This window comes from Oreochromis niloticus, linkage group LG3, assembly GCF_001858045.2.
Source record: "Oreochromis niloticus isolate F11D_XX linkage group LG3, O_niloticus_UMD_NMBU, whole genome shotgun sequence".
Classification (NCBI taxonomy): Eukaryota; Metazoa; Chordata; class Actinopteri; order Cichliformes; family Cichlidae; genus Oreochromis; species Oreochromis niloticus.
This window is the reverse complement of record NC_031967.2, coordinates 60,231,743-60,251,335: the sequence shown is the minus strand read 5'-3', so window position 1 is coordinate 60,251,335 and position 19,593 is coordinate 60,231,743. Positions and strand designations below refer to the sequence as shown.

At 40.2% G+C, this 19,593-nt stretch overlaps 2 protein-coding genes across 4 annotated transcripts; both read left to right on the top strand.

Annotated features, from left to right (window-relative positions):
• Positions 1 to 2,129: 2,129 nt before the first annotated feature.
• Positions 2,130 to 5,752, top strand: LOC102077511 (transmembrane protease serine 9-like). The gene is made up of 6 exons (XM_005463503.3): positions 2,130 to 3,105; positions 3,190 to 3,210; positions 3,555 to 3,708; positions 4,399 to 4,655; positions 4,740 to 4,861; positions 5,276 to 5,752. The coding sequence occupies exons 1-6, from the start codon at positions 3,048 to 3,050 to the stop codon at positions 5,663 to 5,665; spliced, it is 1,002 nt and encodes a 333-aa protein (XP_005463560.2). The 5' UTR covers positions 2,130 to 3,047; the 3' UTR covers positions 5,666 to 5,752.
• Positions 5,753 to 12,283: 6,531 nt separating this feature from the next.
• On the top strand, positions 12,284 to 18,888 carry LOC100696765 (class I histocompatibility antigen, F10 alpha chain). 3 transcript variants are annotated; one of them, XR_003219211.1, is made up of 9 exons: positions 12,284 to 12,457; positions 13,887 to 14,162; positions 14,515 to 14,805; positions 15,622 to 15,906; positions 16,301 to 16,432; positions 16,991 to 17,020; positions 17,106 to 17,199; positions 17,563 to 17,670; positions 18,263 to 18,281. XR_003219211.1 is itself a non-coding variant. In XM_003458464.5 (8 exons), the coding sequence occupies exons 1-8, from the start codon at positions 12,403 to 12,405 to the stop codon at positions 18,331 to 18,333; spliced, it is 1,248 nt and encodes a 415-aa protein (XP_003458512.1). In that variant the 5' UTR covers positions 12,284 to 12,402; the 3' UTR covers positions 18,334 to 18,888. The 3 variants fall into 3 exon arrangements, 2 of the variants coding, with proteins under 2 accessions (XP_003458512.1, XP_025761566.1); XM_003458464.5 differs by lacking the exon at positions 17,106 to 17,199 and having other exon boundaries at positions 18,263 to 18,888; XM_025905781.1 differs by lacking the exons at positions 17,563 to 17,670; positions 18,263 to 18,281 and having other exon boundaries at positions 17,106 to 17,267.
• The last annotated feature ends 705 nt before the right edge of the window (positions 18,889 to 19,593 follow it).

The following is a 19,593-nucleotide window of genomic DNA, read 5'->3' as shown; positions in this document are numbered from 1 at the left end:
TTTATTGTCATGTAAAACTAAATTAACCCTCTCGAGGCAGGCAGTGCCTATTTGCAACAGTTAAAAACTAACAACCTGATTACCCCACATACATATGAGTTTTTTTTTTTTACTCAGAAGTACCACTGCAAGGACTTGGTTGTGCATTAGCAACAAGAACTTAATTTGAGCCTGAGAGGGTTAAAGGTGCACCATGCCAACTGTACAGGAGTAAAAGAGATGTATACAGTCAAGAGGAATACATATAAAAACAATAGAGAGGCACGGTGTTCTCATCAGTTAACAGAACCAGTTTAAGTCAAGATTTTTCTGGAGTTCAGATTCTGACAGTCGTGTACTTTTTTTTTTATCATAACAGGAAGTAAATACAGAATAATTCGAGTCCCTGTTCATGCTGCTCAGAGTATAAAACACTTGAAAATATATTAACTTCTTATAAAATATTATATCTCATGGAGTTGTTAAGTGTTCAGTGACAAATACAGCACATACTGTTTGTACCATTATTAAAATAGAGGAAAAAGAAAACATTAGCTGTTTGGCACCAAACAGACATTTTCCAGCACCTCAAACTGTATTCCAAACCACATTAGTTAATAAAATAACTCAGTTAAAGTTTAATAAAAATAATTGCACTTTAGCTGTGTTGTAGTTATATTTTCTTCTGTATTCATTTACACTTTGGGGACTGTACCATCAACTCAAACTGTAACAGTAACAGCAGACTCAAGAATCAGGTGACATTTCAGTGCAGCTCGTTTCCAGCTTCATCGCTCTGCAGGAGATCCTCACGGGTTTGTTTGTCTCTGATCTTTGTGTTAGAAGCAACGGAGACGACAATAATCAGTAAACAATAAACTGGTTCTTATATAATGCTTTCCTACTCTATCTGAGCATTCAGGGAAGCTGAACACAACATGGAGATTATTGTTTTACTTTTCACAGAATAAATGTTTTAAAACACAAACCCTTGGACACAGTTCACACAGCTCTTATACTGCAAGTCAAACCTTCTTTGGAGTATTGGAGGAGAAAGTGAGTAACTCTACAGGGACCTGGTGGACAAAGGTGATAATGACACATTAAAGAAGAGAACTAGAGGCATTTATAGAGAAGTGATTTGCACAATATGGCTGTGATAAGTATGAGCTGAGGCTGATTGCAGCAAAATATGCACACATCAGAGGTTTAGAGGTGATTTTGATGCAAACCACTGGTGTGCCTTAACATAACACACAGTAACACTAATAAAATCAACTGGAATATAGTCGTCTGTGTGCTTCAATGCAAAATGACCGTTGCTGTTTTACTGTTAGCAGAATTCATGATTTAAAATACAAATTTCTGTGTATGAATTTGAAGTGATTACAGCATGATTCTGTGTGCAGATGTTACCCACCACCTGCTTTTCCCTGTGTAGATAAGTAATGTCTGTGTGGCACTGAATTTAAATCAGTCACACAGTGATTTATGAGGCAACATAATGAAGCTCTATTAGCACCATTTTACTGTCTCACTCTCATTTTCTCACCTTTGCAGCTTGTTGTCTTTGTAACAGCTGTTCTCTTACTCATCTGCCTCCCTCCTGGTTCTTGGTGTGTGTGTGTGTGTGTGTGTGTGTGTGTGTGTGTGTGTGTGTGTGTGTGTGTGTGTGTGTGTGTACATGTTTACAAATCTCTGTGGGGAACAAGAGCCCTTATGGGGATAAAATGGAGTTTGAAGGCATTTTTGTTTTAGTGTCAGGGTTACAATTAGGTTATGGTTAGATTTGGGGTCAGGGTTAGAGTTAGGCATTCATTTTTGATGGTTATGGTTAAGGGAAGTGGCTCGGGAAAGCATTATGTCCTCACTAAAATATGAAAACATGACTGTGTGTGTGTTTGTGTGTGCTCATGAAATGAGCTTAGAAGTGTTGCTGTAATCAAATTAAACATAGCAAACAGACTGGCCACTTGACCTGGTAAAACCTCCAAGGTGAGAAGCATGCGTCATATATTTAAGACTTCAGAGAATTTTGTGAAAGGATCCCAGCACAGCTTACTGTACGTCCAGAACCAGACATTCCAGATATTTGTCACAGGCGTGTTTGACATCGCATGTGAAGAGTTTGCATCTTTTATTCATGTCTGTCTACCTCCCTCTAGAAGTGGCTGTTCTTGAGTAGTATGTAACCTGCACCTCTCCTCGTCATACTTCATCAAATTGTTATGTTACTCAGTCAGTGCGGTGGCTGCTTCACTGTTTAAACTTTCTCTAGGTTCACTTTCAGCTGTTGACCTGGCCTGTTAGTCACAGACACCCACCTGCTGTGCTGAAGATCCAGTTGTGAGAGCCAGCCTGCTGTTCTTAAACCCACTACGATCAGAAATCCTGTGAGCAGAGTGGGCTAAACCAAATCAGAGGAAAGACAAAAAAGAAACCTGTCTGACGGCTCGCTGATACAAGCAAATAAAATGTATCGTCAACTGCTGCACCTGTAACAGACCGAAAACCAAAACAAAGATACGACATGTGGGACACAAAAATGAAAAATACATAAATCAACAATCTTCTTATTGTGTGTGTGAGTGAGAGAGTGTCACAAATATATGTGATAATGAGGGTGTTGAAGCTGCAGCCACGCCCCCAGGAGCCTGAAGGTAGACAGAGGTAGAACCGGGACAACCGGGCCCCAAGAGTACCAAAGGCCCGACAAATAACCGGATTATTTGTAACCTAAAAAGTGTCATCTTTGCCTCAAAATGTGTGAGACATATCCCAAAACTATGACACCGTCAGTGACAGTAACAAACTGATCAGGTCTGATTGCAGTTTGCTGTGTGGGGACTTTCACCTGCTACTGTAGGGTCTACCTTACAGTAGCAGGTGACTGTTGTTGTGATTTGGGGCTGTATAAATAAAACTGAACTGCAGTCAAAAAGCACAAAGACCAACCGGTCTGACTTGATTCTTTGGTGGGGCCTTGATGACTGCTAAGAACAGGTGGAGCTGGACATAAATTTGACATATTTAAAGTCTAAGATGACCTGAAAGAGGTGCAGTTAACCATGGCTCTCCAACAGTTTGTGTGGTGCTTCACTGTGGTGATCATTTTCTTCTGCAAAGGTGAGAAAATGATTTGATTGGTTGTTCTCTTTCTTTAAAGCACTTTCACAGGTTTAACAGGTTTGTCTGTTTTTTCATTTTCAGGTTGTCACTCACAGCAGCCCAGTAAGTATCCAAAGACATTTGAACCTTGTCTTCCTTCTGTCAGCTGTACAGTAATGAGCACATATAAAACTGTGATGTCCACATTTGTTTCAGTGACAGAGTGTGCTGACTTTGGTTTTTCTATAAACTGTGAAATGATTTTGTTCAGTAAAATCTTCCAGTTTTCTGACACAGAGGAGGAACATTTGTGGATCACATGGCAACCATGGTCTAATGTTAAAATAACATCCACATGAATGTCACTGCTCAGGATCTCCCAGCAGAGCATTGATCAGTGTTATCTCTCTGAGTGGTTTTAATGTGGTGGCTGATCTGTTTAGCTGTGCTCTCTCTTCTCTTGTCAGAGTGTGGCAGAAGTGCTGTGAACAGCAGCAGCATCACAGGAGTTCGTGATGCTGCACCAGGAAGTTGGCCCTGGTTCACTATTGTAAACACTTATTCTGCAGGGTCTCTGATCACCGACCAGTGGGTGCTGACAGCTGCATCCTCCGTATCAGAGTGAGTCACTCCTGCAAGTTTACACTTTGTTGATGAGTAATATGATGATGAAGGTGAAGTGCAATATTTATGTGCACTAGAGATGTTTTTTTTAAATATTTCCTCACTTCTTTTAACATTTAAAAACAACAGCTGTTACACAAATTGCTGAACTGCAAAGTACAGAGTTGTCTGCACAACAATCAAACCAGATGTCACATTAATTTAATTTCATCCAAGTCATTGTTTTTTAGGAGCATTGATTTGTCAAATATAAGCTGTCACATGAAAATATTGACCTCATTCATGTCAGAAGATGGTTAGCTTAGCATGAAGTTTTTAAACAGGGAACCTGCAGCTAATAAATACAACTACGCACCTCTGTAAGGCTCATTAATGAACACATGCTGGGAAAGACTCAGTCACACAGTTATTTGTTTTGTGAGTTTTATTTGTGTGCAGGCTGTGATCAGCTGACCTCACGTCACAGCTCACTTCAAAAACATATGAACAGATTTACATGACTTACATGAGCTCTGTGGCTGATATCCAAACCCTGCACTCTGTAATGTCAGCATTCAAAAGAGAACTTAAGGACTGGCATAAAATGACTTTGGTGTCTGCTAACCTTGATGCACTCTAACACTGACTGCTTTGCTCTGTGACAATGTTCAACATGAGGCACAATAAAAACATCTGTTGTGTGTGAAGGGATTACAGTAGCATGGTGGTCTTGCTGGGCAGCAACAGCCTGTCAGGTCCAAACCCAAATAAAGTGAGGCTGAACGTGATAGACGCCACCTGCCATCCTGGATTCAACCCGTCGACTCGTGAGAACAACATTTGTCTTCTGAAGCTGTCGGCTCCTGTGAATTTCACAGACTACATTCAGCCAATCTGCTTAGCCTCAGAAAACAGCACTTTCAACAATGAGACCAGCAGCTGGGCCATCGGCTTTGGTGGCATTGGTAAAACATAAAATACTTATTTGATTTTACAACATTGTGTTGGAGTCTTTAGAAAAGCTTGATGTTTACATTCTCTCCAAACAGAGGTATTAAGCTATAACCTGCAGGAGGCAAAAGTATCAGTAGTGGGAAACAATGTGTGCAAAGCCAGATTTCCATGGATCCCAGACAGCATCATCTGTACTAGAGAGACGGATTCATGTTGGGTGAGCACAACTTCATTTATTATAATCTGTTGTTGACTGTCACTGAGATAATCTCATCTTTAGTCACACTTTGGTTTACTTGTTTCTTTTTTCTTTAAAACAAACTAATTTATTTGATGAAACTGATTCCTTTAAAAGAGCTGTCTGAAACTTTCTGTCTGTGGAATCGTCACTTTCATTTGCACCAAAGCAGCTGAAAAGGATTCACAGTGGTTCATGTTTCCTAACTGGACAGACTGACATCCATTAAGATTTACTGACTGTGATGATCTGTGATGATCAACTACTCCCTTAATTTATTTGAGCAGTTTGTAACAAAACTACCAACAAAGTTAAAACTTTCTCAGGTGAAAAAGGTCGACTTCTAAGAGTTACACATCTGTCCTGATAACTTTCATCACTGTCTTTCCACAGGATACTCTTGGAGCGCCACTCATGACTCAGAGTAAATCAGTCTGGCTCCAGAGTGGAGTTTTCAGTGTGCCTGGATGCACTGCATCTCCTTCAGTCTACACTCCTGTGTCCCAGTACCAGAAATGGATCAGCGACACAGTTACAGGGACACCACCAGGCTTTGTTACCTTCCCCTCCCCACACAGTTCATTACAAACCACTGCTCCTCCCACCGCTCCTCCAACTGCTCCCCTCACCGTCCCTCCTACCACTCCTACTGCCCCTCCCACTTCCCCGACATGTGTGGGTGTGTTTTGCAGTGGTGAAAACCTGATCCACTTCACTCACTTCTCCTCTCTGTGTGTTCTCGTTGTGTTGCTCCATGTGTTTGCTGGAACTGTTGGAAACTAGATCAACACATTTACTCAAGTTCAATACAAACATGAAGAACTTTACCTGACATGTTACTTTATAAATAAAAGAACCTTTTATTATTTATTCATTGCTAACATTCATTCTAACTTCCAATCCAATTTTATTTATAAAGACTTTAAAATATCCAGCACAGGTCCAAAGTGCTGTACAGAAAATAAGTTAAAAACAATAGAATAAAAGAAAACAGCAAAAATAATGCATAACATAATGCATAAAATTAAAACAGTCCTATATTAAAAGAAAAACAAGATAAAACAGCATTGAATCAACTAAAAACAACTAAAATAAAAAATAAGAATAAAAATAAAAAGCAACATTTCACGTGGTGTCAAAGGCCAGCGTAAAGAGGTGGGTTTTCAAGAGTGACTTAAAAACATTTAAATAAGTGGCATGTCTAATCTCTAAAGCAGGGGTCCCCAATCCCAGTCCACGAGGGCCGGTGTCCCTGCAGGTTTTAGATGTGTCCTTGATCCACCACAGCTGATGTAAATGGATAAATTAGCTTCTCAACTTGTCTTGAAGTCCTTCAGAGGCCTGGTAATGAACTAATCATGTGATTCAGGTGTGTTTACCCAGGGTGAGATCTAAAACCTGCAGGGACACCGGCCCTCGTGGACTGGGATTGGGGACCCCTGCTCTAAAGGAAGCTCGTTCCACAGTTTTGGAGCTGCTACAGCAAAAGTATGATGTCCTCTAAGCTTACGCCCAGTCCTGGGTACATTCAGGAGCAGCTGATCAGCTGACCTGAGAGAGCGGGTGGGTGTATAAGGCTGTAGCAGCTCAGAGAGATAAGATAACTTAACAACAGTGACATGATGAGAAGCTGTAAAGTGCAGGTGTGCTCGCTCACTGGGGAGCCTCACAGGTGTTTCATCCAAGCTGACTCCAGAGCAGCAGTGATGGGATGTTCCACGCTGTGCTGAGCTCCTGAAGCACTCGTGCACCTGAAGCACGTGACCATCTTACCCTGAACACTCTGGCACCCTGGGCCCAGATTCAGGTGTGAACCTGTTACATGGAGGTGAACTCCAGCACCAGTTTACATCCAGTCACACCATCAGCTTTAATGTTTCATTTTAATAAAACAAATCAACAGGAAGTAGAAGATTAGAAATTAGATAGAACTTTATTAATCCCTCGGGTGGGTTCCTCCAGGAAATTCAGCAAAGAATAAATAGGAATCAATCATTTACTGACACTGTTTACACGTATGATTTTGTATCAGGTATAACTGCAAGCAATAACTATATTACAGTAAGGACTTAGCAGAGCCCTCTGGTGGAGCGTTTCAGTACTGCGTTAACTAGAATACACCACCTCCTCCTTCGCCTCACACCACCTCATCTGGACAAAAACACCTTTCTGTGTTTGGGTCCAGCCTCATTCAGACTGACAGGAAGTGTGTTATCCATGAGCTGCACTTCTTTGAGAAAGCTGCAGTTTCCTGTTGTGTTTCCTGTCTTTGGACAAACATGAGTGTTTCAGCTAAGGACTTGGTTACTTCCACCTGTCGATACAGGACATCACGCTGTCTTTTCTCTTTAAATGCAGCTCCAGGTCCTTCCACGTGCTGCTCTGTATTTGTGCAGTTTGTAGTCTGTCCTGGGAAACGTAGCACACATCGTGTTCTTCTGGTGTTTTCTCCTTTCACTGAGTGTGAAACAGTCACACTGACGCTGTGCTGTTGTTCACAGAGGGGAGCTGATTATAGGGGGGAGCAGCAGGAGGACTCTGGATACTAATGTCAGTGTATCTGTGGAAGTCCCAGCTCACACAGCGTGTCTCTGTAATTCATTATTGTATTGTATCCATCCAAAGATGAATAGACTGTGTATTCACTGGTCTCTGTGCTGCTGACTGCTTTGCTGCAGCTCTGACAGCTCTGATGTCATCATCACTCCCTCCTCCACCCTCAGCAGTCCCAGCATGCTGCTGTGGTGCACACAGGACAGCTGACCCCACCCTCACTCTTCACCTGAACCATAGACCAAACCCTCCACCTCAATATACACAACAGTTTTCTCTGGTATGTAAATTAGATCAGGAGGAAATCATTATTATTATTATTTAATAAATGCTTAAATTAATGTGGGCTTATGTGTTTTTATATTAGAAATATTAGTTGAGTGTTTTTAGTATAAAAATGGTGAAACTCCCTCTTTTTGTTCCTCCCCTCACCTGTGGATGGATGGTGTTGTTACCGTGGTGACATCTCTGAGCTTGGGACTCATATAGCATCTCTCTATGAGCACTTAGTGCTTTAAACAGTGAGTCACATTTTAACCAGCAGCCTTCACGCCACACATCACACAGACATGGAAACTTCAAACCCTCAGACACCATAATAAATAAATTGATTCTGATTAAGATTAATAACTCAAGAATCAATAATCAAGAAATAATAATAAATAAATAAATAAATAAATAAATAATAATAATAATAATAATAATAATAATAATAAATAATAAATATAAATAAATAATAAAAATAAATAAAATAATAATAAATAATCAAGAAAGCCTTTATTTGTGACATGCAAGTTGCCCTGCACTGGTTCCTCACCATTCCCGTTGGAGAGCCATGAGCCTCTCCACGATGTTATCCAGTTTGCTCATAGAGCATGAGTGTTCACGACAGCCGTGAGCCTCTCCAAGATTTTGTCAGATGTTGTCAGAGTCTCAGCACTCACAGCAGCCACAAGCTTCTCCAAGATGTCATCTGTGCTGCTTCTAATGAGCCCATTCTGAGAAGCCACGGCTCGCTCCATCGTTCCAATCAACATAGCAGGCAGCCTTGTGGGGATTTGAACAGCTGTTTCCGCTTTCTTTTGTCTTCCATAAGCCCGGGCCAAGCCAGTGCCAATCAGCAAGAACCCTGTTATCATGGTTCCAAAAAGATAGATGTCTTCAATGGGGTCTCCCAAACCCAGGCTTCTCGTCAAGAAGAGGGTGTCAATTGCATTCAGGGACCAGTTGATCAAATCCATAATTCCTCTTTTAGGTTTTAGAGAACAGACTGTGAGATTCTTCCAGGGTAGAGGGATAAAAGTAGACAAGACTAGACAGAGACATGCGAAAGCCAAGCAGGAAGGATAAGGGAAGGGAGAGGGAGAAAATGCGACTGCCTTCGTCAAGAGCCGGAGAGAAGAAGAACTGGAACAGTTTGCTGTGGTTTATTCTGTTCCTGTCATAAATAAGAGTCTGGCAGCACTTTGCTCTCCTTCCACGTTTCATCTTCCTCTGTGGGCCCAACATCAGGCAGCAGCGACACATTTTTAAAAGCCCAGCTCACTGCTTCACAGTTCCACCTGTCAGTTTCTGCTCTCTGTGCTGGGATTCCCAGAGGAGGATCGGCGTGGTGGTTTAATTAAAACAAGTGCAGGTTAATGACAAGTGACTTTCAAAGTATCCAATTAAATTCAGAGGAGGAGAGACTGGTTGAACTCATCCATCATGTGTTATTGCACCCTACGATGCACGGAGCGGTTGGTAGACACATTTAATATGACAATGTCCAGAGTGGTTTTGCTGATAATGAGCACAACACAACGGCGTGGTCCCCTGTCGAGGGTTCAGTTTTTGTGGCCTGAGCTGGACGTGAGTCATCCTCTGATACGTATTTGGAGTTTCGTCTGTCGATGGAAGCTGGTATATTATTTCTGTCCTGGGTTTTAGCCAGTTTATAATCCTTAGGAAAAATCCCCCCCAAACACTTAAAAGTCATGAAAATTCATTCAGATTTAGTCATTTGATGACGAATCCATCTGATACTCCTGATGGAGTTCCTCTGACAGCTGAAGACAGATGCTGGGACCAAACAGGAGGATCCAAAATCATATAATGTACCACTGGCAGACAGATAAAGGACAAAACATCAAGAAATCCTAGCAGTGGCTAGAAAAAGGCCAGATTAAAGGGACAGCACAGAGGCTCTGATCATGGCAGAGAAGAACAGGACCTAAGCATCAGCTCTATAGATGCAAGAGTCTACCACAGCCAACAGGATTTTTTTATTGCAAATGTTCACACATCCAGGCATCCACTGACAATTCAAGGACGAACCACATCAAACTGGGAATGCTGACTTGCATCTTAAACTCCTGGCTCTCAAAATGTGAGACTTAGAGGATGCAGAGTAAAGTCCTTAACATCAGATTAGAAAGGAAAAACAAAAAGACAACACAACACACAACGTAGTTAATTACAAAACGAAAATCCAAACACACATATTGCAAGATGCCCATTTCTAGGCATGGGCCGGACGTGTTGTTGTCTGAAGGTGATACTGATGCCAATTCGGCACGAATGGTAACGTAATCTTATTGAAATTTACAACATAGTGAAAGGTGTGTTATCTCCAGCTTAAAGCGTCATCCACACTTACAGTGCTCAGGCAACCAGAGACCAACATTTGGCCACATCTCGCAACTTCTACTAACATGGCAATAAATAAACGTGAAAATAAATAAGAATAAATCAGCAGAAAAAATAAATAAAGCAAAACTAACACACAAACCGAGTGACTCGACTTCTTGTAGCGACCCACTTCGTCTTTGTTTACCTTTTGATAGTGAAGTTATTGCAAAGCAAATATGATCAAGTTTCCTGTAAATGTCCCTGAACGGCCCTGCTGGAAGCTGAGGTGTGATTGAGGCGGGAGCGTTCACAGCTCTGTTACAAAGTTTTCACAGAATTCCACGTCCACTAAAGCCATTTCATTCTTCCACTCTGGGATGATTTATCTTTTATTTATCCAGGTGAAAGTGTCACTGAGGTTAAGATCACATTTCCAAGAGAGACCTGTCATCATGGCAGCAAAAGTTACAACACATAAAATATTCCATACAAACAAGTGAGTACAAACAAACAAAGGTTATATTGGTTGCTTTACACATATAAAACACTCAGACAAGAGGGAAAAACCCAGGGTTTAGCAAGCTGGATGCAACAATCAGTGTCTCTCTTTGCTGCTGGTTGTGAAAATGGATCGCACCAGTTGTAATTTCCCTCCATATCAGATACAAAACAGCTGCTCCAAATTCATAAAATGAGTGAGAAGTTTCAGTGGTGGAAGATTAAAGTTGGAGAGCCTGTTGTTGCACTTAAGTGTCAGTAGATGGCAGCACGAGACTATGGTCGGCACAGCAGACAGAACATTGCAAGCTGGTGACTTTACCTACATACAATGCTGACCTGGAGCTCTGTCAGACTAACAGACTTTTTTCACGTGATTATAAAGCGATGTATCACTGATGCATTTACTCCCAGAGATCATTTCCCCTTTATTCTTATAAGAAGTCATTTAAAGTCATGGGGGAGATGGAGTAACTCATTTTAAATATTGTGTGGACTTCTCCCACACAATATTTAACCAAGTGCTCTGATGTGTCTTTTTGGGGGGCATTTTGCAGTCTGGAGGATCGGGCCCAGATGCTGCGATAGCGTCTGCCAGATGGAAGGAGAAAAAAAGAGTCCACGTGAGAGGTGTGGGGGAGGAGGCTGCATCAGCAGGAAGCCTTCCTGATGCTTGTGAAAGATGTCCTGTAAGAGAGAGAGAGATGTTCTGACATTAGGAGAGAGGAAAAAAAATGAGGCAAATCTCATTTTAAAGTGATGTCAGTGAAATGATGTTTGACTCGACTCCAACATAAATGTTTTGTTAAAGCTCGAGCACAGCTGGATATTCATGATCTCAGCTATAACAGTGTTTACAACATTTTTTTTTTAAATTTAGATTTAATTAAAGTCACAGCAGAGATGTTGGGGCTCGTTTTCACTTCTAGCCTCATACCTACAGTTTTTCTTCTCCTTTGACACTTAAGGTCAAAGGTCACATGAAAACCATGTGTATGGGGGAAACTGATGCTCTACTACTGCCATCTACTCACTGTTATCATTTCTGTGAGTGATCCCTTTATATACAGTACATACACCAGCTGGCCATTTTATTAGGTACACCTCGCTAATACTGGGTTTGACCCCCCTTTTTTCTTGAAAACAGGTTTAACGTTCAGAGTTAAATTCTTGATAATCAAAAACACAAATATCTATCTACATCAGAGCAGAAAAAGTGTGCACAGTGTCAGACATGTGCACCAGGTTTTAATGTAGAAGCACAAACCACCTCTCTGCCACATTGTTTGGGAGATCATTACTTAACCACACATCCATGAAAAACATGTAATGAGCAGCAGGAAACTAAAGAAATACTGTATATATATCTATATATCTATATATCTATATATATATATATATATATATATATATATATCTCTATATATATATATATATATATATATATATATATAGATATATATATAGATATATATATATATATATATAGATATATAGATATATATATATATATATATATATATATATATATATATATATAAAATTATACATATATATATATGTAGAGTCTCATCTGTAGAGTTTTTATTTGGTTAGCTTTTATTTTCTGTAGTTTATCTGTGAGAAATGAACATTTCTCTGTTAAAGCGCAGTAAAAGTAAAGTCTATTAAAAAAAAAAAACGGAGCCGGTGGGCCTGAATGCATCTGTAGTTTACCTACGGCTCCTGAATGCATCACTCAGATCACAGAGGAAGGAAGCAGCGAGGAGCAGAGATGGAGAGGTGAAGCTGGTCCAACAGAGGGGAATAAATCGGAGTTTATTCCGGATAAGAACATTTAATCCAATATTTGGATTAAAATGTTCGTGATCTCAGTTTTGGTCCTTGTGGGGACAGGAGTGACGGTAAACAGCGGTGAGTTTTAGTGGTTTAGCACATGTTTCTTTCAAACCGAAAGAAACATGTGTCCCCGTTAAAAATGAACATGTCAGACGAGTTTAACTTTTATAAAGTTTTATTGTATTTATTTTCAGCTAAGCTTACTTTTAGTAATGTTTTGTTTAAATGTTGAGGTTAATTATTATGATGCATGTTCAGTCATCCACGAAAAGTAAATCTCCAAAAGTTGATTCTGTTCATCTGGACGTACCGGTAGTATTTTGTGGGAGAAACGTTTCGTCACTCATCCAAGTGACTTCTTCAGTCTCAGCTGACTGCAGGTTTCCCCAAATCTTATAAACAGTACATTTGTATAATGACTGAAACCAGCCCACTGAAGGAACAATGGGCTGGGAGGTCAGTTCCTTAATGTTAATTATCCATTCATCCATTCATTAGTTTCAGTGTTACTATCGGTTTAATGTGGCTGTTATGTGTCAGACAGAGGGTTTAAGAAGTTTATAGCGGATGTTCTAAAATGATGCAGGATCCCTGATCACAGCTCTCTGCAAGGTTAAAGAGATCTGTTTATAGGACAGCACCATGCTCTGTCCTCAAGATTTCCCACTAAATGACAAACACAGATCACATCTGTGTTGCCGAAGAGCTCTGACTGCTTTTTAAAAGTGGTCTCTTAGTTTCTCTGTTCCTCCCTCATGGTTCAGGAATATTATACATTTTTCTGTTTTAATAAACAAAGTCAAGTTTCAGTGAAGACAACAGAAACAGAAAGGTTTTAATACTCTGTCCTCCCTCCCTGCCTAGACGTCATTTAAAAATACAGGGACGCAAACTCACCTCAACATGTAAAACTGAAACTATTAAAAAAATTAAACATTTAAGAAAACGGATGCTACCTTTAATCCAGCCTCTGACTGAGTTTAAAGTTGTGGTTGTTTTTGAGTCGGAGTGTAAAAATACTACAAAACTTTATTTTCTTGCAGGAAAACCAAATGAGAACAGGAAGTTCTCTGTCTGATTTCAAACTTCTGTAAAGTTTGTAGGTCTCAAACAGCTCAGTAACATCTTCACACAAACCTCAGCTTTAGTTTGAACTCTCAGTTAATATCAGTTATCACTGTGTATTTGGATGTTTACATTTACAGCTGAGACTGAAATCACTGCATTACAAATTGAAGCTTTAAAGAAAGACGTGTTTATGATGTTGGAGACGGTTTGGGTCCAAATGTCTGATTTATTTCTGACCTGCAGTTTGAAAGAAGCAGTTCAGAACTGTGACAGAAATAACACAGATGATTATTTACTGCTGCTCACTGATTGTTCATGACTGAAATACCAAAGGGCCAGAGCTTCTGATCCATGGATCTTCAAACATACCTGCAAAGTAAAAAGATCAGAGCTCATCCATCCTCCTCCTGTGTTTTCCTACCTGTGTGACTTTCAGAAAAACATTCCCTCCATTACATCTACACTGGACTCTCCAAACCCGTTGGACTCCCGGGCATCCACGAGTTCACAGCCATGGGTTTGCTGGACGGCAGGATGATCGATTACTATGATAGCGAGAATCAGACAAAAGTTCCCAAACAGGAGTGGATGAGAGAGCATTTACCTGCTGATTACTGGGTAAAAGGCACCCAGTCCCGCAGGATCAAGCAGCGGTGGTTCAAGCACAACATCGGCATCCTGATGGAGCGAATGAGAAAGAATGACTCTGGCTGTAAGTCTTTGCTGTGTTTCAATGATTTGTTCTCTCAGGTAAGATCCATGAAATCTGAAGGACCAATAATCAATAACAAGACCAGAAAGGAAATGATGCAACTGTGTTGGATCACAGTTGCTCCAACACAGTAACTGACTAAGTTAAACAATACAACATATTGCAGAGTTACAAAATATACAAACACTCCAATTATAAATGTCCCAGTATATTACACCAATTATATATACATATAAGTATTTCTCTGTAGAGGATGTGTAGTTATTAATCATGGAGTCGTCAGAATGTTCATATTTTCTCCTCTGATGTTTATTTAAACATTCATTTATTAATTTTACCCTCCTGCTTTCAGCCCCTCATGTTCTTCAGTGGATGGTGGGCTGTGAGGGTGAGATGCAGCCTAACGGCGCGCTCAGGTTTGTCCGCGGCATGAGCAAGTATAACTATGATGGAAACGACTTCCTGTCCTTTGATGATAAAAACAGAGTGTGGGTCGCTCCAGTTAAAGAGGCACTTCCCTCAAAGACGAAGTGGGACAATGACCAGGTGCTGAAAGAGTACACCAAGGGATACCTGGAGAACGAGTGCATCGATTGGCTGAGCAAGTCTGTGACTTCTGAACAAAAGCAGCTGAAAAAAGCCCGTATGTATGACACAATGATCTGTGTTTTTCTATTCATTATTACTGAAGTCTATAGAACTAACATCAGTAATAGATTCAGTGTTTTCTTTGTTTTTTGTATTAAATCATTTTTAAGTTGATGTGGAACATTTTACATAAAGCATCAAAACGTGATTACAGTATGATCATTTCTACTAATCACATTTTTTTCTACTTCTGTTGTTTTAATTTTGAACTTTTGTAAATTAAGTTGAAATTATTATTGAAATTAAGGCATTACCCTTTGTTTGGCAGAAATATCACAGTTCACTTTATAACAAATATAATAGAACATATTGATCCAAATCCCCATTAAATGTATCATAACTGTTATGTTGCAGTGATTCTGTGACCTCCTGATATTCAGAGCATTGACTCAATGAGCCATAAATGAATCCTTAAAGCTTTCAAACTCACAGTGTGGAGCTCTGTGTCTGCTGTCAGAAGGTCACCGTTCATGTTGAGAGGAAATCAGGTTGCCTCGCATCATGTGACCTGTACAATTGTCTTTTAATGTAAAATTGGTCACCTGGAGGTTGAAGGTGCTGCATGCTCGACCTCTGGGTGACCAAAGGGTCACTGCAATTATTTGCAATTAGCCCCAGAAACAAAAACCCCAAACGCTGCAACTCCATTCCCCTCAATTTTTCATACCTCACTTAACAGTCAAGGCCGTAGAAAACACAGCTCGTATAAGACATTCAATTTCATACACTGCTTTGATCTTTCAGAGGTAAACCATATTCACATTATTATGTTTTAATATTTAGTGACACAGTTTTCATTTCCTCCTTCCAGCTCCACCTGGCGTGTACGTGTTTGCAAAGAAGTCCAGAGTGGAGACAAACCTCACCCTGACCTGCCTCGCCACAGGCTTCTACAGCAAAAACATCATTTTGAGGATCAGAAGGAAAGGACGTGTTCTGACTGAAGACGACGGTCTGTGGAGCTCAGGAGTTCTTCCAAATGACGATGAGACCTTCCAGAGACGAGACTATGTGGAGATTTTGAAGTCTGACCTGTCAGAGTTCAGCTGTGAAGTCGTTCATGAGGCGACCCGTGTGGACGTTGTGAAGACTTGGAGTAAGAAACTTTTTTTTATTGTCTCTGTTGTTGATCGTAACTTTGTTTCTGCAGTCAGAGCAGTGAGCTTCTCTGTGTCCAGCAGATCTGCATCATTACTGTCCTGATCACAGTCCTGTGGTCAGAGCCATGTCAGTCCATCTGAGAACAAAGCTAGCATGTCACATTTAGCCCAGCTCTGCAGCCCTGAAGAAGCAGAGGAGCGATCTCCTTCAGAGAATCACTGAATAGTTCCAGATATGAACAGCTTCCTCTCAGTGACCTCCTGCACATCACTGCTGTCCAATCACTGACTTCATCATGACTGTGGTTTCAAATCTACATCTCAGTAACAAACAGCAGCAAATGTCACGCTGACAGTGACCTCAGCCTAAAACTCATGTCTGCGTTTCAGAGAACGGTGACCATCCAGAGGAACCTGGATCTGGAGCTCTGATCGGTGCACAGGGTGGAGCCTTGGCTGTGATTGCTCTTGTTGTTGGTGGAGGTCTGGGTCTGATATGCTTGCATAAAAAAGGCCGTCTTAGTAAGTACAGTGAGCTGTTGTGTATAATTTTTGTTGAGCGGAGTTAAAATGTTTGACTTTGTAACCTGTAAAAATCAAACTGTCCTGATCTCAGACAGTGATAAGATGGAGCTCTGTTACTGATCATCACATTTGAAACACATAAAGAAAATCATTGAGGGGGTCAAAGGTCACATGTCAGTCATGTGACTTTTCCTGTCTGCAGCTTCTAATCCAATAACTTTGACCCCTCTGGGACATAAATGTAGAACAGAAATGATTGATGTTTGCTGATAGTGTGCAGCTCGTTTCCTCCACCGCCTCCACTCAGACACATCTGCATGTAGAACTTTGAAACATTTCAACAACATTTAGTCTGAATTACAGTAAACTGTAGGATTACACTTCAGCATGTTATTCATTCTTTCATGTTAATGACTTGAACATGTTGCTGACGGAGGTCTGATGATGACATCAGAGTTGGTCTGAAGCTCAGCACATTGAGCTGCTTCACACATGTAGAACAAACCACTGAGTTCATCCACGATCACTGACAGTCTGTGTTACGTCTGTTTACAGGAGGCAGACGAGTAGCCAACGACAACCAAGGTAACATCTTTATTTTCCTGTCTTATAAAGTTTGATGTTCAGAGACTGGTGTCAGTCTGAGCCGATCCATTAACGTCTTTAACAGATGAGTATTTGCTCAAAGACGCTCAGTGTAGCACAGAGGAGGTGAACAGGCAAACAGAGTGGAGGAGACAGAAACTTGAAGCATGAGGAGAAAGGTTAGAGCAGCCAGACTCATGGTTACCTGTGTTCAGTATAATAATAATAGTATACTAGTAATAATATAGTATACTATTATTATATAATAATATTTATACAGCAGCAGTGACAGAAACAGATCAGCTTTAAATGTTTCCTCACATGTGGAGCACGCTGTCCTTAACTAACCTTTGTGTGTATGTGTGGGTGGGTTGTCCCAGTGGTCATGTGACCGTACCCCTCCTTAATGGCAATGGTACGTGGTTCCGTCTCCTTCCTCAGATAAACATAACAGATTAGTTTAGGACTGAATAGATCGTAGAAGATGGGTCTTAATGTTCTGTTTTGCTTCATATAGCTCAAAATGTATGTCGTCTCTACAGGAAGTGTAGCAGTGGTTGTAACAAATGTTGAGGCTGACAGTGAGAAGGTTGAGGAAGACGAGGGTAATGAAGACGAGGCAGAGGAAACCAGTCTCAGAAGCAGCACGGGTAAGTTTTCCTCAGCTAATGTGTAGCATTGAGCTCCGTGATGTGTAATTATAAGTCACATTATTCTGTACTGTGGTAGTGACATTTTAAACTCATGTTCCAGCTGAATACTTTTTTCTTCTTTCTCCGGTGGCTTTTACTCTGCCCCGTAAGTCTAATGTAGGATACTACTGCACCAGTCTGAGATCAGTCTCACAGAGCTGTCGTCAAGTTGATCTTTGCTAACTGTAAAACATTAATAAATTATTTATTATTTAATAATAATTTATTAATAATAATTTATCATTTTCCTAATAAAGATCAGATCAATAGGTTTCTATTTTTGGAAGTCCTTGTTACATTTAATTGATTTAAATTAAAGATAGAAAGCAAATATTTAATTGTGTGACGGTCCCTTACACATAAGCATTTATTAATTTTCATGATATGATCAGGTTGGTGTATCGTTTACTGAGAACCTGCTGTATGTTTTCATATTCTGAGTTAGAGCGAGGGTAGAAAGCAGCTTTGCCAAAGAACAGAGAATAAGTCAGAGCAGATCAGCCTGTGTGTTACTTTACATGTAAAATAATACTGTTGTTCATCCCTGCAGCTGACGGCTCTGACAAAAAAACAAGGCTCAGGATTCACACTAAATCTTCTGCCACCGAGAATATGGACTGAGGTCATGCTAAATCCAGTGCCTCCAGCTGTATCCCTGCCTTTGACCTTTCCTCCCCCCATGATAAATCCAGCATCACTAATTTAGGTGTGAAAATGGACCCCAGCCTAAAACTCGACTCACATGTCAAAGTTGTGGTTAAGTCCTCCATCTTTCAGTTGAGGCAGCTGTCAAAAATTAAGTCCATCCTGTCTAGATGCCACCCAGAAACACAGATTCATGCATTTATCACCTCTCATCTGGATTATTGTAATTCTCTTTTTTATTTTTCTGAGATATTTCACCCTTAAATGCTGTCACGTGCTTGTAGTTCAGCTAACCAGGTGCTTTTGACTCTCCCAAAGACATTTTATAAATCCAGAGGAGCCTTTGAAGTTTTCCTAAAATGTTGAATGAGCTGCTGCTGGAGACAGGCTCCATCTCCTGCTGTTTTTAAATGTCTTAAACTTTTACTCTTTGTACGTACTTATGTATTCTTGATCTCTTATTTTTTTTATTCTCTTTTTGTACAGCATGTTGGTGCTTTAGAAATAAATTTAAAATGTTGTTCCATGAAATGTGTTTTAAAAGTGTTCATGCTTCTTTAATGATGTGACAGGAAATTTTAGTACAGCATATCAGGAGTTTAATGAATTTAGATACACTGGTGTGTATAATAATTCATCTTTTTTTATTTATAAGGCCTTAGAGAGTTTTAGTGAACTGCAGGATGATTACAAAAACCAAACCTTGTCTAATACTAATGTGTGAATACATTTATTAAGCACTGGCTGGATTTGCCAAAAATGACAATTTCTTTTTCTGTTTTCATTTAATGTATAAAAATGTAAGAACATCCACTGTTAAATGTCTTCAAGGCAACATAATAACAACTGAAATGAATCTGTCTCCGCTTTTAAAATCAAATAAATATCCAAGTCATCTGCAAAACAGTGAAATAAAAAGTTCCGTAAAAAAGTACAGTTTACTCCTAGTGGCAATATATACAGTGCAAACAAAACTAGACCCAAAATAGAGCTTTATGGAACAGCATTATTAAGATGTGCTGTTTTAGAGCTGTAGGGGCCCATGTTGGCAGACGAGAAGGAACCAACCCAGGGTTTAGCAGGCTGGATGCAACAGTCAGAGTAACTCTTTGCTGCTGGTTATGAACATGGATCGCACCAGACTGTGAAGTGAAGCCAAGCTGGTTTTCATAACTGGCACATTTTATGCGAGCTTGAGTGTAAAATGTGAACATTTTAAAGACTTAAGTAATTATT